Raw genomic sequence first — 25,520 nt, forward strand, 5'->3', positions numbered from 1 at the left:
GCAGTATTAATACCAGAATAAGTTGATTGCTGTTCTCTACATAAAAGCCACTGTTACAGTGTGCATAAATGTGGGTGTAAATAACACTTTACAAATGGGAAAACAAATCTCCCTGTTACCAGTCCCAAACTGGATGGCTTCCTGTGTGGGGAAAGAAACACGTGATGATCTCTCCCTGTTAGCCACTTGGAGCAGGCCTGACAGGAGCAGGGAGGCTGGGCCCCGGGTGGCTGGCCTAGCTGTAGCAGTCCGCTGGCGCATTCCTCCCCCCCTCTTCCCATCCCCCCCCGTTGGGTAGCTCAGGAGAACATTCACTTATCTGCTCAGATAACCATTTTAATTGATTATATTTTAAATTGGGGGCTGGCTTTTAAAAATGTTTCTGTAAAATCCAGGCACTCCTATTTATCTTTTTTAAACTACCTCAGACAATTATTTTCCAAGGATGAGTGAGTGTTTGGGAGAAGGCTGGTATTTGCTTCTTGTGTTAAAGCTTAAAACATGTTTATATTTCTCAATTCATTGATTTGTATAGCTGATTCCTGGAAGGAATTCACTGGAAGGTGTCCACTGGAAGGCTCTTCCCAAGATGTCTATATGGCTACGCCTCCTTCAATTTTTGCTCGGATCTCACATTTTCTAATGAGTTCTGTTTGCCTTATCGAATACTACAGCCTTCCTCCTCCATCTGAATCCTCCATATATACTGTGCTCCTTTTTCTAATTTCTCCTTTTTCCATAGCACTTTCCACTTTCTAACACTCTATGTCATTTATCTACCTATTATCTTTCTGGTTTACTGCCTGTCTCTTCCCTCACATTGAAGCTGCACGAGGGGATCTTTGTCTGCTCTGGCAGGCACTCCCCAAGTGCCTGGACCGGTGCCTGACTCCTAGTAAGCTGTCGACCCCGGCTGAATGAGAGATTAACACATGTGCATGTGCGTGCTTCTGTATGATTATGTGGATGGTACAACATGTGTGGAACGGGCTCATCAGAGAGAGCCTCTTAATTAAAAGGATGTTCGCTTTATTTATATTTTATATAAATTATTTTATGATTTTATAGATTTAGTTTTTACCTCTTAGCCAGTTCAATGAATACTTGCTTCAGTAGGCTGTTCTTGTTGGCCTTGTTTCTGTGCATTCTTACTACATCTTGCTCCATATTTCACCGGTTGTTTTTATTCTAGCACTTAAATCTTACCCTGTCTCAGGCCCTAGTCTATAAAGGACACAAATCTCTTTGCGTATAATTTTGATGCTAGGCACTATCTTCACCCTATGTTCTCTGCTTAGTCCTATCCTCGTTTGCCACAGTTATTGCTTCTATTATATAATTGAACATTCTCATCGCAAGATCAGAGAGCAAAAATTTTCTCATTCTTGTTATTAGTCACTCGGGACTGGATCACAGAGGAACTCTTGGAGTTCTGGAAATCCCCTGTGTCAGCCTTGAGCAGGTTCATATATTTCCAACTTCTTTTATATTAATTTACTGAAGTAGTTCCCAACCCCCCCCCCCCACTCCCCTTAGGAATCTGAGTAGGAATAAAGGAGGCAGAAATAGAGCAGGACTTTCCAGACTCACATGATATAGTAGTACCAAAGTTTATATAATTTAATACATACATATCTCAGCAGTATAATTGGTATGTAGTTAAAATCCAGTATTTAATATTTAAAATGACTTTTTCTCAAGCAAATAAACAAGTAACATAGATGTAAAGGGAAAAATAGACAAAGTCATGCCTTTTTATAAATTAGCAAAGCATATGGTATCCAGAAGATATGTTCAGGTTGGAAAAGCGACCCAGGCAGAATGCAGGAATTGGGAAGAGCACAGGAAGTGGATGCGTAGCTTTGTCTCTGTCTGACGACTGCCCACTCTAATAAGAAGCAAGGACAGTAGTTGGGAACTGAATCTTTTAAAAAAGGCTCATGTCGGTCGGTGACTCTGAGCCTGGAGAGAAGGGAGAGTTATAACTGGGTGCACCATTTTAACCATGAGGAAGATAATTGGCTGTGTTTCAGATTTTTGAGCTCGTTGGACCCCTTGGGTGATTAAAGCCTGGCCCCATTTTTCTGCTGGGATAGGACCCAATGGAGGCGTTTTCTCAGGAACTGCTCAAGGATAAATCCCCAATGATGATAAAGCCATGGACTGGTTCCAGTCCTTGGCTTGCTGAATTAGAAGAACACTGGGGGAAATGTTGACCTTGGCACTGACCAGAGCACCGAATTCCTTTCTCTGCATTGTTTTGCATCTCATGCAAGCTCCTGATGGGTTGTACTCTCCTAGATAATGATAGTACAGTGAATACTCTGCTAAATACAGAATAAGCTTTTGAAAGAATTAGCTATGGATGAATTAGGCAATATATAACAGAAAGATTTACTCCCATTTATCCTTTAAATGGCAAATTCTCTAATGCTTCTAAATATGATTGATTATATACATTTTTTGAGAAACAGATGTATTAAACATAACAAGGAAATCTGTTGGCAGTATGCAAACATATATCCAACCTCAGCCTATTTTCTTACATGCTCACATTAAGTGATAGTATACTACAAATTCAAAATGGCACAGCAGTAGTCCATTTTCTATGGCTGGCCTTAAAAAACGTTATTTTTTACTGATTTATTTAAAAAATTTTTTTAAATGTTTATTTTATTTTTGAGAGAGAGTGTGTGTAAGCAGGGAAGTGGCAGAGAGAGAGAGAGAAAGACACAGAATCCGAAGCAGGCTCCAGGCTCTGAGCTGTCAGCACAGAGCCCAATATGGGGCTCGAACTCATGAACCGCAAGGTCGTGACCTGAGCCGAAGTGGGACACTTAACCAACTGATGTTGGTTCTCGTGTGTAGTCAATCTCAAAGTATTCTATTTGTTTGAAAAGAATATATATCAGCACTCCACAAGAGAATTAAACTGTACAGAAAATTGAGCGGCTCTTCTCACTTCTCCCAAGTAGGATACATTAGCTATTTCAGCTTTACATGCACAGTAGATAAGGCATCCATGAAATGTAATGAATAGAAATAAATAACATGGTAGGTTGGTAAGAGTTCCTGTACGTGATTTAGAAATCTATATACACATACCCACAATATATTTTCCAGATGACAGTATATTTTGAATAGCTTCAGTTTGGCTTATTAAATTTTAGATGCAGTGTAGTTTGTTGTTTTTGTATCCAGCCTTTATTTTTGTTTGTTTTTTAAAGATTTTTTTTTTAAGTAATCTCTACACTCAACATGGGACTCGAACCTACAACCCTGAGATCAAGAGGCATGCTCCACCAACTGAGCCAACCAGGTGCCCCTATTTATTTTTTAATTGCATAGTTGACATACAATATTACATTAGTTTTAGGTGTACAGCATAGTGATTCGACAACTCTATGCAGTGTGCTCTGTTCACGAGTGTAGCTACCGTTTGTCACCATACAATGCTGTTATGCAGTTGACTGTATTTCCTATGCCATACCTTACATCATGTGACTTATTTGTTCAATAACTGAAAACCTGTATACCTCCTATGCCCCTTCACCCATTTCACCCATCCTTCCCTCCCCTCTGGCAACCATCAGTTTGTTCTCTATACTCCTGGGTCTGTTTCTGCTTGTGTGTTTGTTCCTTTGTTTTGTTTTTTAGATTCTACGTATAAGTTAAATCATATGGCATTTGTCTTTCTCAACTTACTTCATTTTATTTTTTTAATTTCTTTTAGAGAGGGTGCAAGTGAGTGAAGGGCAGAGAGAGGGGAAGAGAGAGAGAAGCAGGGCTCATCTGATACCAGGCTTGAACTCACAAACAGGGAGATCATGACCTGAGCCTAAGGCGACTGTTTAACTAGATGCTTAACCTACTGAGCTACCCAGACGCCCTTGAATTAATTCATTTAGCATAATGTCCTCTACGTCCATTTATGTTATTGTAAATAGCAAGGTCTCATTCTTTTTTATGGCTGAGTAATACTCTATTGTGTATATATACCACATCTTCTTTATTCAGTTATCAGTGGACACTTGGATGGCTTCCATGTCTTGACTATTGTAAATAATGCTGCAATAAACATAGGGGTGCATATATCTTTTTGAATTAGCATTTTCTACGTGTTTTTTTTTCAGAGCTCTATCAAGATATATCTCACGTACCCATTTAAGTATACAATTCAGTATTTTTTAGTAAGTTCAGTGTTGTGCAGCCACCATTACAATCTAATTTTAGAACATTTTCATCACCCCCCCCCCCAAAAAAAAAAGCCCATACCTATTAGCAGTCATTTCCCATTCTCCTCCTGTTCTGGACATTTCACATAAATCGAATCATGCAAAATATGGTCTTCTGTGAATGGCTTCTTTCATTTAGAAGTGAAAGGTTCATCCATGATGTATCAGCAGGTAGCAGTACTTCATTTCTGTTTATGCTTAAAAATGTTACATTGTATGGATATATCACATTTTGTTTATCCATTCATCAGCTGATGAACATTGAACTTTTCCCCTACTTTTTGATTATAAATAATGTTGCTATAAACATGCATATACACATTTTTGTGTGAATGCATGTTTTTCTTCAGAGAAGTGTTTTTAGCCAGTCTTCAACATAATTATCACCCATTGCAAAAAGGTTTTCAGCCCACATTAGAACCCTTTCATTTGTAATTGATTTTGAGACTTTGATGGTTGATTGTAGGGGCAGAGTGGGTGGAGAGGGAAACTAACAATTATTGTCTACTCTGGATTAAATATTCTGCTAGGAGCTTTGCTTACATTATCTCACTTAATCTTGTTAACAGTCCTGTGAAATAGTATGACTTTCCTTGTTTTACAGATGGTAAAAACAAGGACCCACAACCTTAAGTAACTTGTTCAAACAGACATTGCTGGTAAGTGATGAGCCAGGCTTAGAACCTAGATCTGTCTGACTTCTAGAGGATCACACAGATAAGGAAGATCCAAGAATTTTTAAATGTAAAAAAAATAATAAAATTCAAAGATAATCACACTGCTTCTTTTCATCAAATCAGTTCTTTCCAGTGATCTATCCTTTTTGTGTTTTGTTTCAAAGTAAACTCTACACCCATCGTGGGACTTGAACTCACAACCCTGAGATCGAGTCGCATGTTCTGCTGACTGACCCAGTGAGGGTGCCCCCCCCCAACGATTTATATTTCTTCCTTTTCTTTACCTGATATAGCATTTCTTTTCAACTACTAAAAAGAAGACTGTTCTCTACAACTATTAGCCATATTTTCAGTAGTTTAAAAAATTTTTGACCAAGGTGAAGGTCTTTGTTCAAACATAGTCTCATACTGCAGCATGATTTAGGATAATTGGTAAAAGCAGAGTTTCTCTGGTTGAAGCTTGGAGAATTTCCTGGAATAACTAATGACTCTGGTACAGCAAGCTTTTAGTTTGAAAACAGAGGAAAAGCATCATTCCTCATACAGCTTGCTTATTTCCAGGCTGTAGTTCGTCAACAATTGGCAAATTAGTAATTGGAATTGTGTTCACACAGATTTTTTTCTATTTTTAACTGATAGTTTATTTAGATAACATTTTGATGGGGAACTCTTAGCATATCAAGTGGTTGCTGTTTTAACTTCAAGAGTAAAAATAAACACACTACAACGCAGAAATGCCATTTTGTGTTAAAACCTTTCATGGGAATAACATCAGAAGAATTAACACTGGCACAATGCATTGATGAACCCGGTTCAAGACTCTTAATGTATGTACTTAGATAATTTTACATTAGTTTAAGAGTTGTTTTGTAGTATTCTGATTTCAAATAAATAAACCAGATTTACTTTGTAAGAATTCAGTTTAGATCAAAATCTCATGATGTAAGGTGGTGTGGAAAAAGATTTATCAAGGGGATTAATGTTGAAAAGTTTGTAAGGGTCTGTTTCACCTATATGACAGTTAAATTAACTTTTAAAAGTTTTAGTAACCCTGGTTTACGGTTCTGGTGAGGACATCAAGGTAGCAGCAATCATTTGCTGCCACTGAGTGGAACTCATCTCATTTATCATATATTTGTTGGATTATGGGTTTGACTATATGTAACAGATTCTGAATATCAGGTTTTAAAGAAGAAGGAATTGATTTCTATGTCATGTAATACTATGCACTAGCATGGCAACTCTGCTTCATGAGGTCTTGGGCTTCAGGCTCTTTCTGTCTTGCTCCTTCACCATCCTTGGATTTGTCTGTCAGTGCATGGTCTGAGATGGCTGATTACCAAAATACCAGTTCAGCCATCAGGAAAAGAGAATAGGGGAGGGATGTACTCTAACACATTTTTTCTGTCCATACCACATTGGCCAGAACTTAGTTATTTGACCACACCTAGCTGTGAGGGGACTAGGAAATGTGGTCTTTATCCAGTAGTTGTTTTGCCCAGCTAAAAATTCTATCATGAAAGACAAAGGAAGAGATGATGGGGGCACTTGTCTCTCCTTAAGCCCCTTGGCACAACAATTGCTTATGCTTGTCTTTTTTTCCTTTTATATTTGGCTTTTATAATGATGTCTCCTCATCTTTCATGTTCTGCTAAAACATCATAATTATATTCTGAAAAAATCATTCTGAAAAAACTATTGAAAAAACTCATTTCAAATGGGAAAGGGAATATGGAAATATTATTTCAAATTCATAATGACAGCATTTGTAATGCAAGAATTTTAATAAAAATTCTTTTAAAAGTCTAGTATATAGCTGTACTAAAATTGAACAAATCAAACATTTGAGTATTTCTGGCATTTATTGTGGAATAATGGTTTTTCTTATGACTACCCCCACTGTCATTATGAGAAGTGTTTATCCTGCTTAATATTCACATTTCATATATTGACAGCATTCAGAGTTTATTTGTTTGTAGTACTATATTCAGACGTGAGGTGCTATCTTGCTGTTTGAGGGGCAAGTGTAGCCAAAGAATGCTACACTTGGTTTTTTGTTGTTATTGGGGGTATGTATTAGTCGTGGTGTTTTTTTCCCTTTAATTCCTAATTTTGATTGTGATTAGTACATTGAGTGAAGTACAGGAAATATCTGTTCAAACTCTGAAGTATTATTCCTCTCATTGTTGTCTTTGCTATTTTAGGAAGGAATTTTTTTTTTTTTTTTTTTTTTTTTTTTTTTTTTGCTTCAAGTGAAACTACAGGAAAGAGGTAGATTTTTTGGTAATGATATTGGAGATTTAAATATCTCTAGGGGAACAATAGACACACAGACACACAACACACACTCCATACTTTATCAGCCAAATCAGAAGTTACATCTTCTAAACATTGGTGGATAGGTGTTTATGAAATTACAAGTCACTTATAAAAATCCCTAAATAGTTCATCATATTTCTTTCTTTCACCCTACTTTTTTCCCTACTAAGGACATCAGCTCTTAGACCACTAAAATGCCTCGGCAGCTTTCTTTTGCATATTATGTGGCTGCAAGATCATTTTTATTCTTTTTTCTTGTTTTCCTACCCTTGCTTGGGGAGCTTCTCTATTCCTGAGGATTATTAACATTGAACATTTATTCTTTTGCTGATGCTGCCTTGAGGGGTGTGGATTGTTTTGATTTAATCTTTAAAAATAGTGACCACCAGTTATTTTAAATTTTGCCATGGTAAAAGAGGAACTAGCAGCAACATCTGGCTGTCTTTTATGAATGTTTGATCCAGGGTGGACCCTGTTGAATTTAGGAACTCCCTTTTCTCCGCTACTGCTTGTAATGGTTTTCTTCTTTTCCTCTCCCTCTTCTTCCCTCTGCCTCTTCCCTGAGTAATCCATCCCTTTGGTTACTCTTCCAACAGACCTGACCCCCCCGCCCCAACAACTTCCACCAAGTCCCCCAAAGCTGCTCCCTGCACCAATAATAATCCCTTCATTTACTGTCTCTGCCCCTCCCCTGGGCCTTTTTGAGGCCCAGGAAATGTTCAGTTCTTAGTGTTTCTTCTAAAACATAAAGTAATCTTCAATATTGTCTGTTCTTTATCACTTTTTCATGATTTTTGTCTTTAATAGTTTTTTTGTTTTGTTTTTAATAGGTTCAAAGTGAGAAGAGAAAAAAGTAGGTGTGGGAAACAGGAAAGGAGAACTTTCCAAGCAGGGAACCTTTATATACCCTCCAGATCTCTCTTGCCTGATTCCTTTTAGCTTTCTCTGTCTGGAATCCTGTCATTTCTTCCTGAAGGTGATGTGATCTGCCAATCCAAGATGGATCCTGACTGTATTTCCCCTAGAAACTTAAAAAAGTTACAGGAGTTAGATTGATAGTATGCACATCATTTATTCACCACGTATGTACTGCTGGTTGATTGGTTATTGATCAGTTAATACTTCTTAGCCTGGATCCCACCATCCTTCCTTCATTCCATTCTCCTTTCCTAGTAAACCCCGGCTCTAAATTATTCAAAGCAGCAGTCTTCTCACAGCGACTGCTAAGGAAAATCACAAAACTGAAAATCAGTGTCCCTGGAAGTTCTCTTCTGTCTCCCTGAACCCTCAGCAGTGTGTGGCACACGCTCCATGTCTTTAGTTAATTGTCTTTGCCATTAGGGTAGCAGATGTCATTGAGTTCTTACTCTGTGCCAGGAACTAAGAACTTTGCTTATGTTATCTTTTTAATCTCCATAACGTCGCGTTAGGTTCTATTATCTTTGTTTTATGGTTGAGGTAATTGAAGCTTAGAGAGGTTAACTAGCTTTTTCAGACACAGCTGGCTAACCACTACCTGACAGAGCCCAGACTGTTGTCTGTATCAGCTTCAGAGCATGGTGCCTCCCTTTCCTCTAGTGGCAACTCGGTGTCTTCACTAAAACCCTCTCCTCCACCTCTGTCCTGCTCAGCAAAGTACGTTTGAGAGGTAGCTTTCAGTAGTGGTTTAAGAGCTTGCACACTGGAGCTAGACCACCTGGTTTGAGGCTGGATCTCCCAGTGTGTGTCCTCGTGCAGGTCACTTAATCTGCCTGCGCCACACTTTGTTACCTGAAAACTGGATAAAACTGGTACTAGTAATAATACTACCCCATAGGATTGTTTTGAAGATTAAATGAGTTACTACTCATGTTAATGCTTTAGATGAATGGTACCTGGCATGAGATAAATACTAAATGAATTTGGAGGGGGAAATAGATGAAAACCTTTACTGTGATTTCTCCCCAGAAAGAAATTTATGGATCATCAGACCTGAGCCCTGTTGCCTTCTGCCCTCTTCCCTATACTCTCCCAATATCTGTACTTCTTCACTAAAGTTTGACCATACTCCCAGTCTTCAATGCATCTTTTTTTTGAAGTTTATTTATTTGAGAGAGAGAAAGGGGGAGAGAGGGTGCGTGAGTGCACACGGGGGAGGGGCAGAGAGAAAGAGAAAGAATCCCAAGCAGGCGTAGGGCTGTCAGTGCAGAGCTCCATGCAGGGCTTGAACTCATGAACCATGAGATCATGACCTGAGCTGAAATTAAGAGTTGGACATGTAACCAGCTGAGCCACCTAGGTGCCCCCAGTCTTTCACAGATCTTGACAAACACAGAAGATGATAATATTTGTTCAATACAACAGGATAAAAAGGCTGTTTGCCTACTTGAGGTGACTGCCCCAGGTTTCCATCTCCTGTATGCCCTGCCCGGCTGACCCAGGGGCTAAGGATAAACATTTCCACGCCTGTAAAGCGCTCACAGATGGAGGGTACATACCACATTCCCAGCATAGGTTCAGAAGCCCTGGAGCTAACCCATGAGGGAACCCAGGCCCCCAGCTCTGGATCTTATTCCTTCTAATCTTTTCAGGAATTTTAGTCTGTATCAGATACCTTGTTCCTTTGCGCTATTTGATCACGTTCCTCCCCTGCTTAAAGGCCTTCAATGGCTTTCTCCCTCATTTATAGTAAAATCCTAGATTCTTGGAATTGTGTTCAGAGCCCTGCGGGATCTGGGCTCCCACTGTCTCCAGAGCCTCACATCACCCCACTTGCTGCACTGCCCTGGCTTTCAGCTGTGCTCCCGCCCTGACCCACCCCATTCACCGTCTTCACAGGGGATATGCTTAGCATACCAGCGCAGGTCCACAGCCTCCCACCCCCAGCTTCTGTTTCAGTTTCAAACATTTAGACATAGCTGGATTTTTTAGGTCTCAGCTTAAATGTCACTTCCCCAGCTGCCCAGACTAGGTCGAGTCCAGGGTTGGAACCCGCCTGCAGTGGCACTGAACAGTGTGCCTGCCACAGTCTCTTAATCAGGGGTCTCTTAACCTCCCTGGACAACTTCTTTGTAGCCCTTATCCCACTTGTAATTCAGTCACTAATTATATGATTGGTTTTGGATGTCTCTCTGTGCTGGAAGAGACTAGACTGTAAACTTCATGACCGTGGTTAGATTTGGGGACCACGTCTGTTCTCTTCTGTCTCCTACCCCTGAAGTAGTGCTTTGCAGGTAGGAAGCCCTTAGTATTTGTTGGTTGAGTCAGACTCCCTCTCCTTGATTTTGTAGCCTCTTGTAGAGACTTCCTCATATCTCGTTCACTTTATAACAAAACATATTGAAAGGAAAAAATCTGGTACTCTCACTTCACCTCTTATCCATTCTTCAGTACTATAAAATACTCTGTCTTCTTCCTTCACTGTTCTGTTAAAACTGTTCTTATCTGGACCACTGCCGATATAGCTGTCAGATTCAGCAGATCTGTCCTTATTTTACATCTGTGATAGTACGTTGTTCATTTTCTCCTTCTCTCTTTCCCTCTCCCTCCTCTCTCTCTCCATTCCCTCCTGGTCTCCCTGCTGCGCCCCAGTATCCTCTGCTCATTCTTCAAATGTTAGCTTTCTCCCGGATTCCTTTTCTGGCCGCCGTCTCTTCTCACACTGCATTCCTTCTGATGATATCATTCACACTCAGGCCCTCACTTACCACCTCCTACGCTGATGCCGAAAATCTGTGTATCTGTCCTAGAGCTCATCTATCTTATTGCCTACTGGATATTTTTCTTTGGTTTTGACTTGCCACACACGCCAGGCAAGTGGCATTCATCACACATTAGCAGCTAATCCTCATTCCTGCACATGAGGAAAGTGAGGCCCAGAGAAGTATAGTGGCTTGCCCAGGACCCAAAGAGCTAGTTTGGAGCAAATAGGGAAGAGAACAGATCTCCTGACACCTGGAATCTGAGGTCCTCAATCTGTGCCAAAGACATACAGATAATGTTTTCTGCCTCGCTAGCAAAGCCCTTTCCACTGACCCCACACGAGCTGCTTATTTTATGATCCACATACTAGCAGTGGCTCCGGACTTCTGTTTTTCCCTGTGTATCTTTGGTTTCCACCATGAATCAGCTATCAACAAAATTCCTCATCTGTTTTTAAATTTTCGCTTTATTTCTGCATTTGCAAGATCACATACTTAGATTTTGAGCAGGTGTTATTGTTTTCTATACCATTGATAAGGAATGCTTGGCACATGACCTGTTTACTTCAGTTGCTGTGATTGGTGTAGATGTTATTACTTATGCCAAGTGTTAAACAATTATGCTGGTGGAGAGCAGTAGAAAGGCAGAGTAACTGAATATACCTAGCTATTCTCAAAAGAAACAGTTTTCTGGGTTTTCTGAGGAAGAATAAAGATAAAAGGTGGGTAAAGAAATTATAAAGAAAACTACCTTTCCCCCCCCCCCCCGACTTTTTCTAGATTTTTTTTCCTAGGCATTTGTAGTTTTAGCCCCAAATCATTACAACACCCATAGTTACATGCCTGTAATCCTGTTTTGTGCACAGTGGCACTATTTTATTTACACAAATTTACATATATTCATTTTAACTAATCTCTGCTCATTTCTGCTTTAGATATTTGTACCTCCTCCTCGATGTCAGCTTTCCTTCTTTTAGAGTGTTAGCACCCTAAGTAACTAATTTTGTTGGCTCTTATTGCTAAAGATCTAGTACCCTGATGTGTTTTTAGAGGGACACCTAATGCACTCTCTCCTCTGTTGTTCTTCTTGTTGTTGTTGTTAAAAAGAACCTACTAAGCTAGACTTTTCTAGATAACCCTTTTAAGGATAAAGCTATTGTTGCGACTTAAGGGTGGGGCTGGGCTGTAGTGGTGTCAACTAAAACTGGTTGAATGTGTGCTTATGTGCCAGGGACTTTTGCGTTTATTCTCATTTAAGACTCATCATAAGCACTAAAGCTAGGAGTTATTCCAGTTTTACCTATTATGAAACTGAGGCCAGCTTGTTCAGTAACTTGTCATGGAGCCAGTAAATTGGAAGACTCAGAGTTATGCTAGAACCCATGCCGTTTCTACCTACTGAACCATCTCAGGGATTTCTCCCGCTCTATTTAGACATCCACCGCATTTGTAGAGCAAATTTCTTATTTGCAGGCATAGTTTTTCTAATGGACAAACGAACATACCTTTTGCATTAGATGGATTAATTGAGCCAGGTGCCTGCTGATGTAGTCAGGCTTAGAGTTCAGTTTCTCAGTGTGTTTCAAGTATTTTACTCTGTTGCTTTTTATTTGTTTGAACTTGCTTGATGCCGTAGGTGAAATACCATCTGTACGAAGTCATGTATATTTGACCTAGAAAACAGAACTGTGCAGCCAAAACAATTCTGTGATTTGAGTTTTGGAAGAAAGTAATCTGGGCTTATTCTCAAGTTCTTGACATGGAAAATGTCTAGTTATTGTCCTAAATGAGGTGAGAGGACGTCTACTGAGAATGGAAATTTGAATGTCCTGAAGTTAATTTCCTTGAAAATCTTTTGTAAGATTAGCAAGTTTGAGTTAAAAGCAGGCTATAGCTTTTGTAGGCTGCCAGTTCAGTTGCAGACTTTTAAAACCACTGATTGGTTTTTTTCAAAAGAAAATTTAGATTAAAATAAAAATTCTCATCTTCTTTCAACAGATTAAAGTGTTTTAACAGAGATTTCTTTTTGGCTAAACTGAAAATATAGCTTTCACCCTTCTCTCAACATAAGGTTAATTTTACATATGCATAGAATGAAACTACAAGGAGTTTTAAAAAATAATTCGGGGTTTTAAATTCTTTAGAATCCTGTTGACCACTTCCAATTCAGATATAGCAAGAAAACTAGGGAAAGACAAAGGCCAAAATGCCCAGTGGCTGGTTTAGGGGTAAGGTGGCTGGTTTAGGGGTAAGGCCATTGCTCTGTATGGCTGGGAACCTCTCCCACTTCTCCTGCCGCTGAAGTGGTTAGGACTCTGTACATAAAAACAGTGCTTTTGGGGAGAAAAAAAAATGTGTATTTGTTGTGAGCTTTTATATATTGCCTCTGGAAGAGGCGGACATTTGGAAGATGGGTGGCAGGTATATGTAACTTATTGAATAGAATTGTAATGAGAACATGATAAAATTAATAAAATTTGTTCTTTGTCTTGTAGCCAGTGTCTCCTGGATAGTATCCAAACCCTCTGCCTTTTTAAATTTTGCTAAGACCTGCCTCAGTCACATTCTCAGCTGTATTTTTGGCTCTTTTCTATGTGCCTGTGTGTATTCCATATGTATAAAGGGCCATGACCGCAGTCCTAGTCCCCCTCTGCAGCCATAGCCAGCATGTGCCACATTCCTGGTCTAAGATGTACATGTAGCGGATAGAAGAGGCTATTAGATACAGGTACAGATTGGAAGGTGATGACTCTAGAAGTTTTTCTTCTTAGTTTCTCATTTCTTTCCCTCTAATTACTCCTAAACAACAAAGAAAGGCCACATTCTCTGTTAGCTGAATACTTAGTAATGACGTATAATGACTTTTTGCGGATTGTTTTTTAACTGCAGTTGGACACGGTTCCCAAAGTTGGCTGTCTCATTTAAAAGATAATTAAAAGAGACAATTCATGCAGGGTTCTGCTTGGGGGGTGGGGGGAGGGGGTGGATTTTTAATGCCTTCTGGAAAGTCATCTATATTTTGGAGTGAGTCAGAAAATATTGTTTATTCATTTTATGAACAATAGATTAGTTTTATACTTTTATTGCATCTGATTTGGGGGCCACCTACAAATAAACAATGGACAAAGGACAGTAAGACAAGGCCAGAGACCCAGATTCTAGTCTAGTTCTGTGTCTTTAAGCCAGACATTTACCTTTTCACATCTCAGCTTCTTGTTCTGTAGTAAAGATGTCTTTCCTGTTGAAGAGGATTTTTAGGCAAATCAGATGAATTGCTGTCAGCATATTATGAAAAGTTAGAATGCTCGTTGTATTATACAGTGGCATTTAATTAAGAAAGAAGTACAGCGATGCCCCACAAGATACATATCAGCCTGTTTAAGCCAAGCGTCTGCAGAGTCCACGGCGAGGCACAGACCGTGGAACCCCCCGAGTTGGCAGGGCCGGGAGGAGCTGCTGTGGGGCCAGCGTCTGTTCCTCAGAGATTGCAGTCACAGCTTTTCTTTCCTTCTGTTGCTCCAGCTATGATACTCTCCTCCCTAGCTGTGGGTGTGAGAATAGTCCTGACAGTCCTCCTTCAGGACCCAGCCTAAGAGACTGTGAAGTCTTCCCAGTCTTTCTGAGGCTTCTCTCTGAAAAAGGAGTAAAGGGTAGTATTTAAGAGGAGGGGCCCTGGAGGCAGGACTGCTGGGTTCAGATCCTGATTACAGCACCTACTAGGTATGACTGACAAGTAGCTTAAACCTTCTGTGGCTCGGTAACCTCACCTATTCTATGGGACTGATAAAAATGCCACTTTATAAGGGATGTCGTGAGGCTCTTGGGACAGAGACTGACATAGTAGGCCCTCGACGAGTATTGTTCTTATTTATTTATTTATTTATTTATTTATTTATTCTTAGTATTATTTTTTTTATCACTGCTATTTTTTTTTTAATATTTTTATTTATTTCTAGGAGAGAGAGAGACAGCGTGAGCAGGGGAGGGTCAGAGAGAGGGAGACACAGACTCTGAAACAGGCTCCAGGCTCTGAGCTGGCAGCCAGCACAGAGCCCGACGCGGGGCTCGAACCCACAAACCGCGAGATCATGACCTAAGCGAAAGTCGGACGCTTAGCCGACTAAGCCACCCAGGCACCCCGTCACTGCTATTTTTTCTATTCCCATAGAATTTTTTACATGATCTTTTGTGTAGAACTTGTCACTTTTATTATAATTATTTGTTTAGATTGGAAACTTTTTTTTAAAAGTTCATTTATTTTTGAGAGAGAGAGAGCAGCAGAAAGAGAGGGAGAGAGAGCATCCCAAGCAGGCTCCACACTGTCAGTGCAGAACCTGACACAGGTCTCCGTCTCATCAACTGTGCGATCGTGACCCGAGGTGAAATCAAGAGTCAGACGCTCAGCTGACTGAGCCACGCAGGCACCCCATTAGACCGGAACTTCTTGAAGACATGGATATTATTTTATTCATCTTTGCTTGACACTCTGGATGTCATCTGTTCAGGGCTCAAAAATGTTTTTGTGACATCCCAAAGTCCCCCAAGCTGTTGCCACCTCTTAGGTATGACTTTAAGGCAGGGCTGCCATGACACATACCTTTTTATTTCTGTTGGAGCAGAAAAAGTTTATGGCCGAAACTGTAATCCTGTTCTCTGTCCATCAAGATTATACATACATACCATTTGGTGACCCTCCAGAAGTTCCCAAGCCCTGTGTTTGTTTAGCACCTGATTGCTCAGGGTGCTGTACAAGATCATCTCTGAAAATTACTGAGCACTGCTCTGCTTCTCTCTGGGAGGTTAAATCGTGAAGGGACCATCAACCAGGGCCATATTCATACAGAGCAGTCAGCAGCAGAGGAAAACTAGTAAACCATCATTAGGAGTTTATGTCATATTTCTGATATTTCTGAATGAAAGACCAAACCCTAGCCAAAATGTCACCTGCTCTATTAAAGCTTTCCTTTCCCTACCCAGGCAGAAATCCTGGTGCTTCCTCTGGGTTCCACACTGTCTGGTGTGCATCTCTCCCACAGCAATTATGTACTGTTAGTACCATTGCTTGCCTTCCTCTTCTCTCTTTGCAACATAGTTGCTGGCCCCGATCCCCACCTGGCCAGTAGTAGGCTTTAGTAGGCTTTCAGTAAAAGTTTGTTTTGTAGCCCAGACCCCATACCAAGTAGTTTGAATCACCATAAAAACTGCAAGACAGAGATTATTGTTACCCATTTTACACACACGAAAACCGTGATTTGTCAAGGGCTAGTCACAAAGCCAGGACGTGGTAAGGCTGTGCTTCAGATGTAGTTCTGTCTAGCACAGACTCTTGAGTGCCAGCCACAGCACTGAACCACCGCACCAGTGCAAATACACATTCAAACGGCTGACTGATTTGTAGGACTCCTCCTCTCACTGCTGACCTTCTAGAGGCTCATGATGGCTAGCAGGCTCACACACACACTCTTCCCTGCCCCCTCTTCACTCTGCTTAAAGGTGATTCCTGGGCTCCCTATGCCAAGCTGCTTTCATTAATCCCAGGTAGGTGAGGAGAGAAATTGGGAACGTATTTCCCTTAGGTTCTGCCTCACATATGTGTCTTTCCATCAGTCTGGAATTGGCTATTCGGTATCGTGGCCATGACCATCCCAGAGCAAATGAGCAGTCTAAAGTCCCTGCATCTTCTTACAGGCTGCGTGCCTCCACACCTGCCGGGTCTGGGGACGCCTGTGAGTGGCTGCTCTTCTAAGTGCAGATATGGGTGTAGAAATACGTTACCCGGGTGGGAAGGGAAGGCTAATCCTCTCTTTATTTGTTTAGTTCTCAAAGAACTTGAACAACAGGTTTAACTTAGACCTGTGCCATTTTAATGCATATTTTATACAGGTGTAGTTATGGCACTCCTTTTCGTTTTATATGCCAGGTGGCAGAAAATCTGTTCTGAGTGAGAGTACCTATGGTGTGAATGAGTGTCTTCTAGCTCCTGAGGTTCCATGCTCTCCCTTGAGGCTCTGTCGCCACTGAGACAACATTCTTATCCTCTTCTCCGGTCCCCTCCTACGTTTAGTCAGCAGAAACCCCCAGTACGCTCTAGACGTGATTCTTTAGTGTAGTGATTTCCAGGCCTGCTCGATTTTTTTTAAAGACTCATCAGAAAGGCACTGGTTAGAAATGCAAGTATCTGGGTCTTAATCGAGACCTAGTCAATTGGAATCTTCATGGGAGGAGCCTGGGAATTTATATTTTTACAAGTGCTTCAGGTGATTCTCAAAAATTGGGTGTTCGGAAAGTGTTTTGGTGCAGCAAACACTGGTTAACTACTGGTGGTGAGAATGACAGACTGAAGGTGGGCAACGACCAAATGTAGACTAACAGATTCAATTATGTGCACTAACCAAACTCCTTCAGTCTGTCTTGCCCTCGCCTGGCTAAGGGACACATCGATAACCACTGGAGTTCTTCGACTTTTAGCGCCCAGTGATTTTATGTGCTTCATTTCCTCTCTTAAGTCTGAGTGTTGCTTTCCTGGTCACCTTTGAGGTCTAGCTGTCAAGTTTCAATAAACTTGGTTTGCTAAATTTCTCTGGCTGGGCCTTTCAGCTCCTGCTAATGTAAAGACTGCTCTTTCTCCCTTTTCCAGTTTTCCACCCAAGTATACACGTCTCTTTGATTTGTTCTTCTCTCACTGCCACTATCTTACTAATTCATTCAGTCATTCATTCAACAAGCATCTGTTGTGCCAGGCTGTGGGCGGGCTACAGAGATGAACACGACATAATCCCTGCCCTCAAGTGCATGGTCTAGTAGGAACACAGATGTGTAAACAAATAATTAAAATGCCAGTGATGTGCTAAGTGCTATCAAAGAAGTGTGTGCAGAGTTGAAGGGGCACCAGGAAGAAGTGACTTACAAGTCCTGGCAGGTGTCACAGAGGAGGTGGCTTTTGAGCAGGGTCTTGTGGTCATAGAAAAGAGGGAAGGCATTTTAAAGGCTTGTCACCACAGTCTTCACATTCTCATTGTAGTTCATCTTCTAGGTCTCCTCAGTGTCTTTGCTCATTTATGGATCTAATGGAGCTGATTGTCATGACTGAATTGGACTCCATTGATTGACTTTTTTCAAAACTCAAGATGGTTAGCCGTTGATTAATGTCCAAGATCCCAAGTCTCCCAGTCCTTCCCACAATCAGTTACTGACAGTAAATGGTTGACTCTAAACCCTGAAGAAAGCTTATAAAGGCCTTTCACTTTATCAGATGTGTTCTGAGCCAGCGGAAGTGGTCTTTGTACCCTTCAGGGAGTAGGATGTGTGTGTACAGTGGAGGTAGGGAAGCTTGTGAGTGGGAAATAGGACAGGAGAATGCTCCATTGTTTCTTTTGCAATAAAAGACTTGATTTCCTCTTTTTAAGAAGAGTTTCCTTGGTAGGCTTCCATCTCTGTTAGTTGTATGTATTGTTGGAGTTTACTGACACTCCTCACTTTGCTAATTGAGAAGGTTTGGTTTTTATTTCCAAAAATGCACTGCAGGTTTCTCTTATTTCACTAGAAAAGCAGAGATGAAGAGCCATTGTGATTAAATTTGTATAGTCTAATAAGTAATTATGACTATAGTTTTAAATACTTACTGTTTCTTACAATGAAATCTGGCCACGTGTAGCAACTTGGATGGACCTTGAGGGTGTTATGCTGAGTGAAATAAGTCAGGCAGAGAAGGACAAATATCATATGTTTGCACGTATAGGAGAATTAGGAGGAACTTGACGGAGGAACAAGGGGGAGAAGAAGGGCAGAAATGGTGGGGGAAAGGGAGAGAGGCAAACCATGAGAGACTCTTGAATGCTGACAAAAACTGAGGACTGATGGATGTGGGGGGAGGGGGGAATGGGCATGGAGGAGGACACTTGTGGGGATGAGCACTGAGTGTTATGTGGAAACTAATTTGACAATAAACTATTTGTAAAAAAAAAATACTTATTGTTTCTTGAAATAGTGGATGCTCATTATAGAAAAGTAAGAAAATACAGATAAGCAAAAAGGAAAAGAGGCTAAAATCAATCACAATCTTGCAAGCTGTAGCTAGCCACTGTTAATATTTTGGTGTATAAAACTCCCGATTTTCTTTAGGCATACATTTGTATGTGTAAAACTATTATTATTCTAAAAATTGAATATACTGTATAAACTGTTTAGTGTCTTACCTTTTTTCCTGTTATATATATATATCATGACCATCTTACTGTGTTCACAAATACATATTTGTAGAACCATTCATTCTTAATGAAAAAAATCCTTATTTTTGAGATTATGCAAATCACCATCTTGTTTTTTTAAATCAAACTCAAAGTATATAAAACAAGTGAAACCCCTCATATTCCCATTCCCCAAAGGATCAACATTTATTTAATGTATATATAGCCTTCCAGACTATTTTCAATTTATTTTTTTTTAAATATTTTTATTTATTTCTAGGAGAGAGAGAGAGAGAGAGACAGCGTGAGCAGGGGAGGGTCAGAGAGAGAGGGAGATACAGACTTCGAAATAGGCTCCAGGCTGTGAGCTGGCAGTCAGCACAGAGCCCGACGCGAGGCCCGAACCCACGAACCACAAGATCATGACCTAAGCGAAAGTCGGATGCTTAACCGACTAAGCCACCCAGGCGCCCCGACTATTTTCAATTTATATGCAAACATACCTATTGCTATTTTTTACAAAATTAGATCCTATTATACTCACTGTTCTGAAACTTCTGTTTTTACCCTTTCTGTATTTTAGATATCTTCCTGTGCCAGTAGATTTGGAATACCTGCCCAGTATTATGTAGACCAGGATTTCTGTTGCTTAACACTCCTGACATTTTGGACCAGCTAATTCTTCATTGTGGGACTGTCCAGTGGATTGCAGGATGCTTGGCATCGTCCTTGGCCTCTATCCCTTAGATGTCAATAGCACCCCTTCCTCTAGTTGTGACAAAAATATTTCTAGATGTTATCAGTTCTCCCCTGGGGAACAAAATAATTCCCAGTTGAAAGCCCACTGGTGTAGATGGTCTATAATGTAAGCATGCAGACTCCTTCCAGTTTTTTCATTACAAAGAATGGGTCAGGCAATATTCTTATTTGATTTTTGTCACCTGTGTGAATATTGTCATTGTCTAAGTTCTAAAAATGCAGTTGCTGAATCAAAATTTTGATATAAATTGTCACATTACTCCAGAAAGGTTATATCCGTTTATTTTTCAGCTATATCCTGATCAATCCATAACTATGTCTCTCTTTCCTCAGTTCTAGATCCACATATCCAGCTGTTGATGGGACACGTCCCTATGTGTGTCTCATGGGCCTCTCCTAAGCTCAACTCCCATTTTCTTCAGCCTTCCAGACTTCCATTTCTTGCTGTTTTTCTCTGTCACGGAATAGCACTGCCATCTGCCAGAAACCTTCTCACCCATATCCATCCAGTCATCAAATCCTGTCCAGTCTTTCTCCCTAATATCTCTCTTAATTTCACGTCTTTTATCCCTTCTACCACTGTCTTTAAGCTACTCCTAACTTGTCCAGATCACTGTAGGTAGTAGCATAAGGGTAACAGGTAGTCTTTCTGGCTTCTGCCCTTGGTCTCACTCTCCCTCAGGAAGAGTGAACTAACTTGCTGCACTGTGTAGCCTGTAAGTGTCACCCCCCTGTTTACCCCCCTCAGTGAGCCCTGCTACCTCCCCACCATTGACTACATCAGTCATGTGCTAAGGTGAAAGGCAAATGACATTCACCACTCGTGATTTTGAATTGGTGTCCATCAGTGTTGTAAATCTTAATGTACAGCTTACTTTTTACTCTAAGTTTTCACTTTAAACTTTTTTTGTGAATTAAAAAATTCTTTTAAAATTATTTATTTTATTATTTTTTGAGAGAGTGCACAGGTGCACAAATGGGGGAGAGGGCAGAGGAGAGGGAGCAAGAGAATTCCAAGCAGGCTCCACGGGGAGCCCAGCGCAGATCTCACGACTGACCACGAGATCATGACCTGAGCCAAAATCAAGAGTCAGACGCTTAACCGACTGAGCCACCCAGGCGCCCCCCAAAATTCTTTTTTAGAAAACAATGCTGTACCATGTCACCTCACAACATGTATTTATTCCCCCAGCTTTGAATTACTCATTCTCCCTTGAATTAACTTTTGTTCTCCTGTGTTTCCTGTTCCTTTTAACCCTGTTCTCTACTCATTCATCTGTTAACCCTTTCTTTAATACCTAGCATATTTCTTGGCATTTCAACCACACATTTTTTTCCTCTGTCAGTCAGTTTATCCTTACTGCATTTGTTGCACGTGTGTTTTTTTTGTGTGCTTCAAGTATACTTTTTTAATTTAACCTTGTGAAAAAGACATACGTGTACATACATAATACAACCCAGTGAATCAAGGGGAGGGGCATGAGAAATCCAGTCCTGGTTCAAGCATAGCTATTAAGATGCAGAGAGGTCTTTCAGGTATCCCACCCCAGTGTCTGAACTTCGACTCCTCCCCTGAACTAGACTTGTGATCTTGCGTGGTTCCGTATAGCAGTATAGTTGAGTACCTCCCATGCCTGTTGCATTCATGTGGTCAGACTGAGACTTGCGAGAGATCATTTGTGTGCCAGCCTTGCAGCATTCCATTTGAGTCTGTCTTAAATACCACGGAGACGAGGGGTGCCTAGGAACTCGGGAATCTCTGACATGGTATGCAGCATATTGCTATGCTGGCTTGGTGTGGAGACAAGCCCTACAATTTTCCACAAGGAGTCGGCTCCAAGACTGTGGGAAATCACACATAGCAAAATCCTTGGCAGAGAACTATACATTTTTTCCCCTACTCTCTATGTGGTAATTCTATAACACTGTAATTAATTTTATTTTTATAGTGAACAACCGCAGAGTAAGAATAATGCATAACCTATTTCTGTTTCTTCCTATTTTAGGGGACATCACACAGAAGGGATACGAAAAGAAAAGGTCAAAACTCCTGTCTCCCTACATCCCGCAGACACAAGGTAGGCAATGAGAAGGGGTTTAAATCTCTTCAGTATTTTTACACCAAAGAATGCTGTCTTATGGGAGATCTGTCTTTTTGTTGGTTCCTGTTTTTTCCCTCCCTTCCTTACCAGAGGAGAGAGAGGAAAAAAAAAAACAAAAAAAAAAAAAACGGAAGGAAATAAAGGAGGAAATGAATCCTAATTGAGCATCTGCCGTGTGCGAGGCACTTTTAAAATACCTAAGTCATCAAATCACTTACACAGAGCTTGGGTGATAGTGTGTGTGTGCACAGCTGACATGATTCAATGGCAGACAGTTCCAGGTCATGGAAAAGCTGCATCTTATTTATGCCTGAGCACAAGGTGTAGTGGAGAGGGGCGAGGGCACCAAAGAAGGATGAACAGACATATTGAGTACTGCGAGGCACCGCAAGGATCGCAGTACCTGAGGATTTGGGGGTAAGAACCCTAAAAAACTTGTCTGTTAGTTCACTTACTTCTTCTACAAAGAGACTGGTGGGTTCTTTATATGTCAGATAGTCCTGAGTCATTGTGTGCTTAATTCCAGAGGGCTTGCTGTAACCTTTGCCTATAGGCAGGGCTGTCTGTCTCTAAGTCATCATATTTTTTTTCAAGTTACTCAGATTTGAGGATTTCCTTTTATAGCCTATTTCTACTTTAATCACTTTTACTAGGAGGAATTTTTTCTTTATTTCTAATTCCTCCTCTGCAGTCGAAGTCCCATTTCCTCAATCCTGTTCTTTGTGGAGCTAATTACTTTTACTACTGGACTGTAAATACCTTATGGACTTTGTATTCCCTGTAGTTCTAATATTAAGCCTTGCATGGGGTATATGGTCTGTAAATACTGAGTGATTAATAGAACAAGAAAATGAGTAATGGTGATGTACCAATATATTTCACTCTTTTATTTCCTGGAAATGCCTCCCTGCAAAAACTGGTGGGACAGTGCAGTGACAGCAATATCTTGATGAACAGGCAGATTCAAAAGGAATTGAGAGAGAAGAGGTAGAAATTGAGCCAGTGACAGCTAATGAAAAGCCAGCTTTTGCTGAGCAGGGTATGGCAGAGGAGAGGAACACTCTGGCTGCTTAAAGGTGAATCTGGCCCTTGCCCCCGTAGGGCCAGAGATTTTCTTTAGTCATTTTGTGAAAAAACAATTGGATCCTGGGAAAATGAGTCAATAAAAAATAGGACCAAGAAATAGAGTCAATATAAAAAAGGACTCTGATCTGTCTGTTATCTGTAGTCAGCCTATATAGAAGCCAAATCATGCTCAAAAACCAGTTTATCGGTTTACTGTGAGAAACCACTGAGACATACTCAGGTCTCTGTGGTGAGCACATTCTTGCACCTTGGGTAGGCCTACACGGGGAACCAGGTCACAAACAGAAGGCTCTTCAGTTGGTACAAATGAGACATTTAACTGCGGTAGGCCAAGAGAATGGAACGTAGCCGTTGCACAGGAGGAAGGGTCTTGCAGATGCTCTCATGCAGAAAATAGAAGCCGTTTGATGACAGCTCCTTCCATTTCCTGCTATCAAACTTCAGACTTGCCGCATCTGTGCCCAAAATGTGCACCCCCTTCCTTCTGGTTAGAAAGGTAATCTGTTCCTCTTATCCAAGGCCGGGACTTCCGCCTGTGCTCTGGATCCCGTTCCCTCTTCCTTTTTCTGAGACCTTATATTATCATCCACTGACACCAAGGACAAAGCAGTAGGAGTGAGTGGGCTGCCACTGGTGTCAGCAGTAAGGCGTGCAGTGTCTGTAAAGATTTAAAAAGCAATAATAAAACCAACACAAAGTTGGTCTGCTTTTTATTATTGCCCTGTCTAGCAGCTCCAAAGACTGTAAGTATAAGCTGCCCCTGCTGCCCCGCCCCCTCGATCTGCCCTTGCCATGGCCTCCAGTGCCCGGCTCTCTTGTACACTCACTCTCCCTCTCCACCGGACTCTTCCCTCAGCAGTCCATTGTGCTTGCTGCTGTTCTGCTAAAAAAATCCTCCCTTGTTAACCTCTTCCATTCACGCCCTCTCTGCCTCCCCTTTGTGACCAACCTGCTGCGAGCTGTCTATACCTGCTGTCTCTGTTTTCTCAACTCCTCACTTCTCAGCCCGGTCCAGTCTCTGCTAGAACTATTTTAAGTGACATCACAGAGGAAGTTACCACTCTGCCTCTTGAAACACTCCTTTTGAAACTCTCTCTTCATTTTCTCACTCTTCTCTTGCTATTGCTCCTAGTCATCCTTGACGGTTCGTCCTCCTCTGTTAAATGTTGGAATTTTCAAGGGAAGGGCCCAAGCTGTCTTGAGGTCTCACTCTATAGTGGCGGCCCACAGACGGCAGCCTGCATCACAGTCACTGGAGGGCTTGCCAGGACACAGACTGAAGGACTCCATTCTCAGTGTTTCTGATTCAGTAAGTCCAGGTTGGGGCCTGAGAATTTGCATTTCTGTTAAATTCCCAGGTGATGTTGAGGTTGCTGGTCCAGATAACCTCACTTTGAGAACCAGTGCTCTGTCTTGCTAGAGTATTTTAGCCATACCTGTGGCTTTATCATTGAAGTACAAGTAACTCCAAAATATGTATCTTAAACTCATATCTCTCCTAAGCCTCTGACCCATAGATCCAACTACATACTTAATATATCTCTGTTTATATAACTTAAAGGGACCTCCATTTCAACATGTCCATTAAATCGATGACTTCCACACACCATCCCTACCACCGTAGCCAACCCCTTCATACATGTACACACACACAGCAAAAAATAAAAACAAAAATCCAACTACAGTGACCTCTAACCTGCTCTTATGCTTCTCTTCTTGTTGTCTTCTTCTGAGCAAATCAGACTCACATCTGAAAACCCAACGAGGTAGAGACTTAGAAATCCTCCTCAGCATGTCTTTAATTCCCCATCTCTTGTCTGTCACCAAGTTCTATCAGCTTTCTGTTTCTTCATTTTTGAAAGGTTTAATTTTTTCCTAGGAAATCATCTATTTTGTATACATTTTCAAATTTACTAAGTTATCCACAATTTTCTTTTTATTTTTAAAGCCTCTGTTTGTTTACATTGTTTACTTGGATCTCTTTTTTTCTCTTCATGAGTCTTCCCAGAAACTTGCCTTTTCAGGAGTGCCTGGGTAGCTCTATTGATTAAGTGTCTGACTTCAGCTCAGGTCACGATCTCGTGGTTCTTGAGTTCGAGTCCCCCCTCAGGCTGTGTGCTGACAGCTCAGAGCCTGGAGCCTGCTTCGGATTCTGTGTCTTCCTCTCTCTCTGCCCCTCCCCCCATTCTCTCTCTCTCTCTCTCTCTCTCTCTCTCACACACACACACACACACACACAGAAGAAATAAATAAATATTAAAAAATATTTTTAAAAAATAGTTCGTCTTTGCAAAGAATAAGCTTTTGGTTTTGTTGAACCTTTTAAGTATGTCTTTATTTTCTTGTTTATTATTTTTGGCTTCCTCTCTCCCTCCCCCCCAGTACTAAAAGATGGTCTTATTAAAGCACGGGGACAGGACCCATGGGCAGAAAGAACTGCTTATTATTTTCAGCTTCCATATGTATTTCCTTCCCT

General features: G+C 40.9%; 1 protein-coding gene across 2 annotated transcripts in view; it reads left to right on the plus strand.

The window, feature by feature from the left end:
- The window catches only part of DIP2B (disco interacting protein 2 homolog B), a 230,570-nt gene that overhangs the window by 91,202 nt on the left and 113,848 nt on the right, over positions 1–25,520 (plus strand). For both annotated transcript variants that reach the window (XM_039241344.1, XM_039241345.1), the window contains exon 2: positions 21,863–21,934. In XM_039241344.1, coding sequence (XP_039097275.1) covers positions 21,863–21,934 — 72 coding nt within the window. The remainder of the gene's footprint in view (positions 1–21,862; positions 21,935–25,520) is intronic.

This window comes from Hyaena hyaena, unplaced genomic scaffold, assembly GCF_003009895.1.
Source record: "Hyaena hyaena isolate Hyena2069 unplaced genomic scaffold, ASM300989v1 scaffold_192, whole genome shotgun sequence".
Taxonomy (NCBI): Eukaryota; Metazoa; Chordata; class Mammalia; order Carnivora; family Hyaenidae; genus Hyaena; species Hyaena hyaena.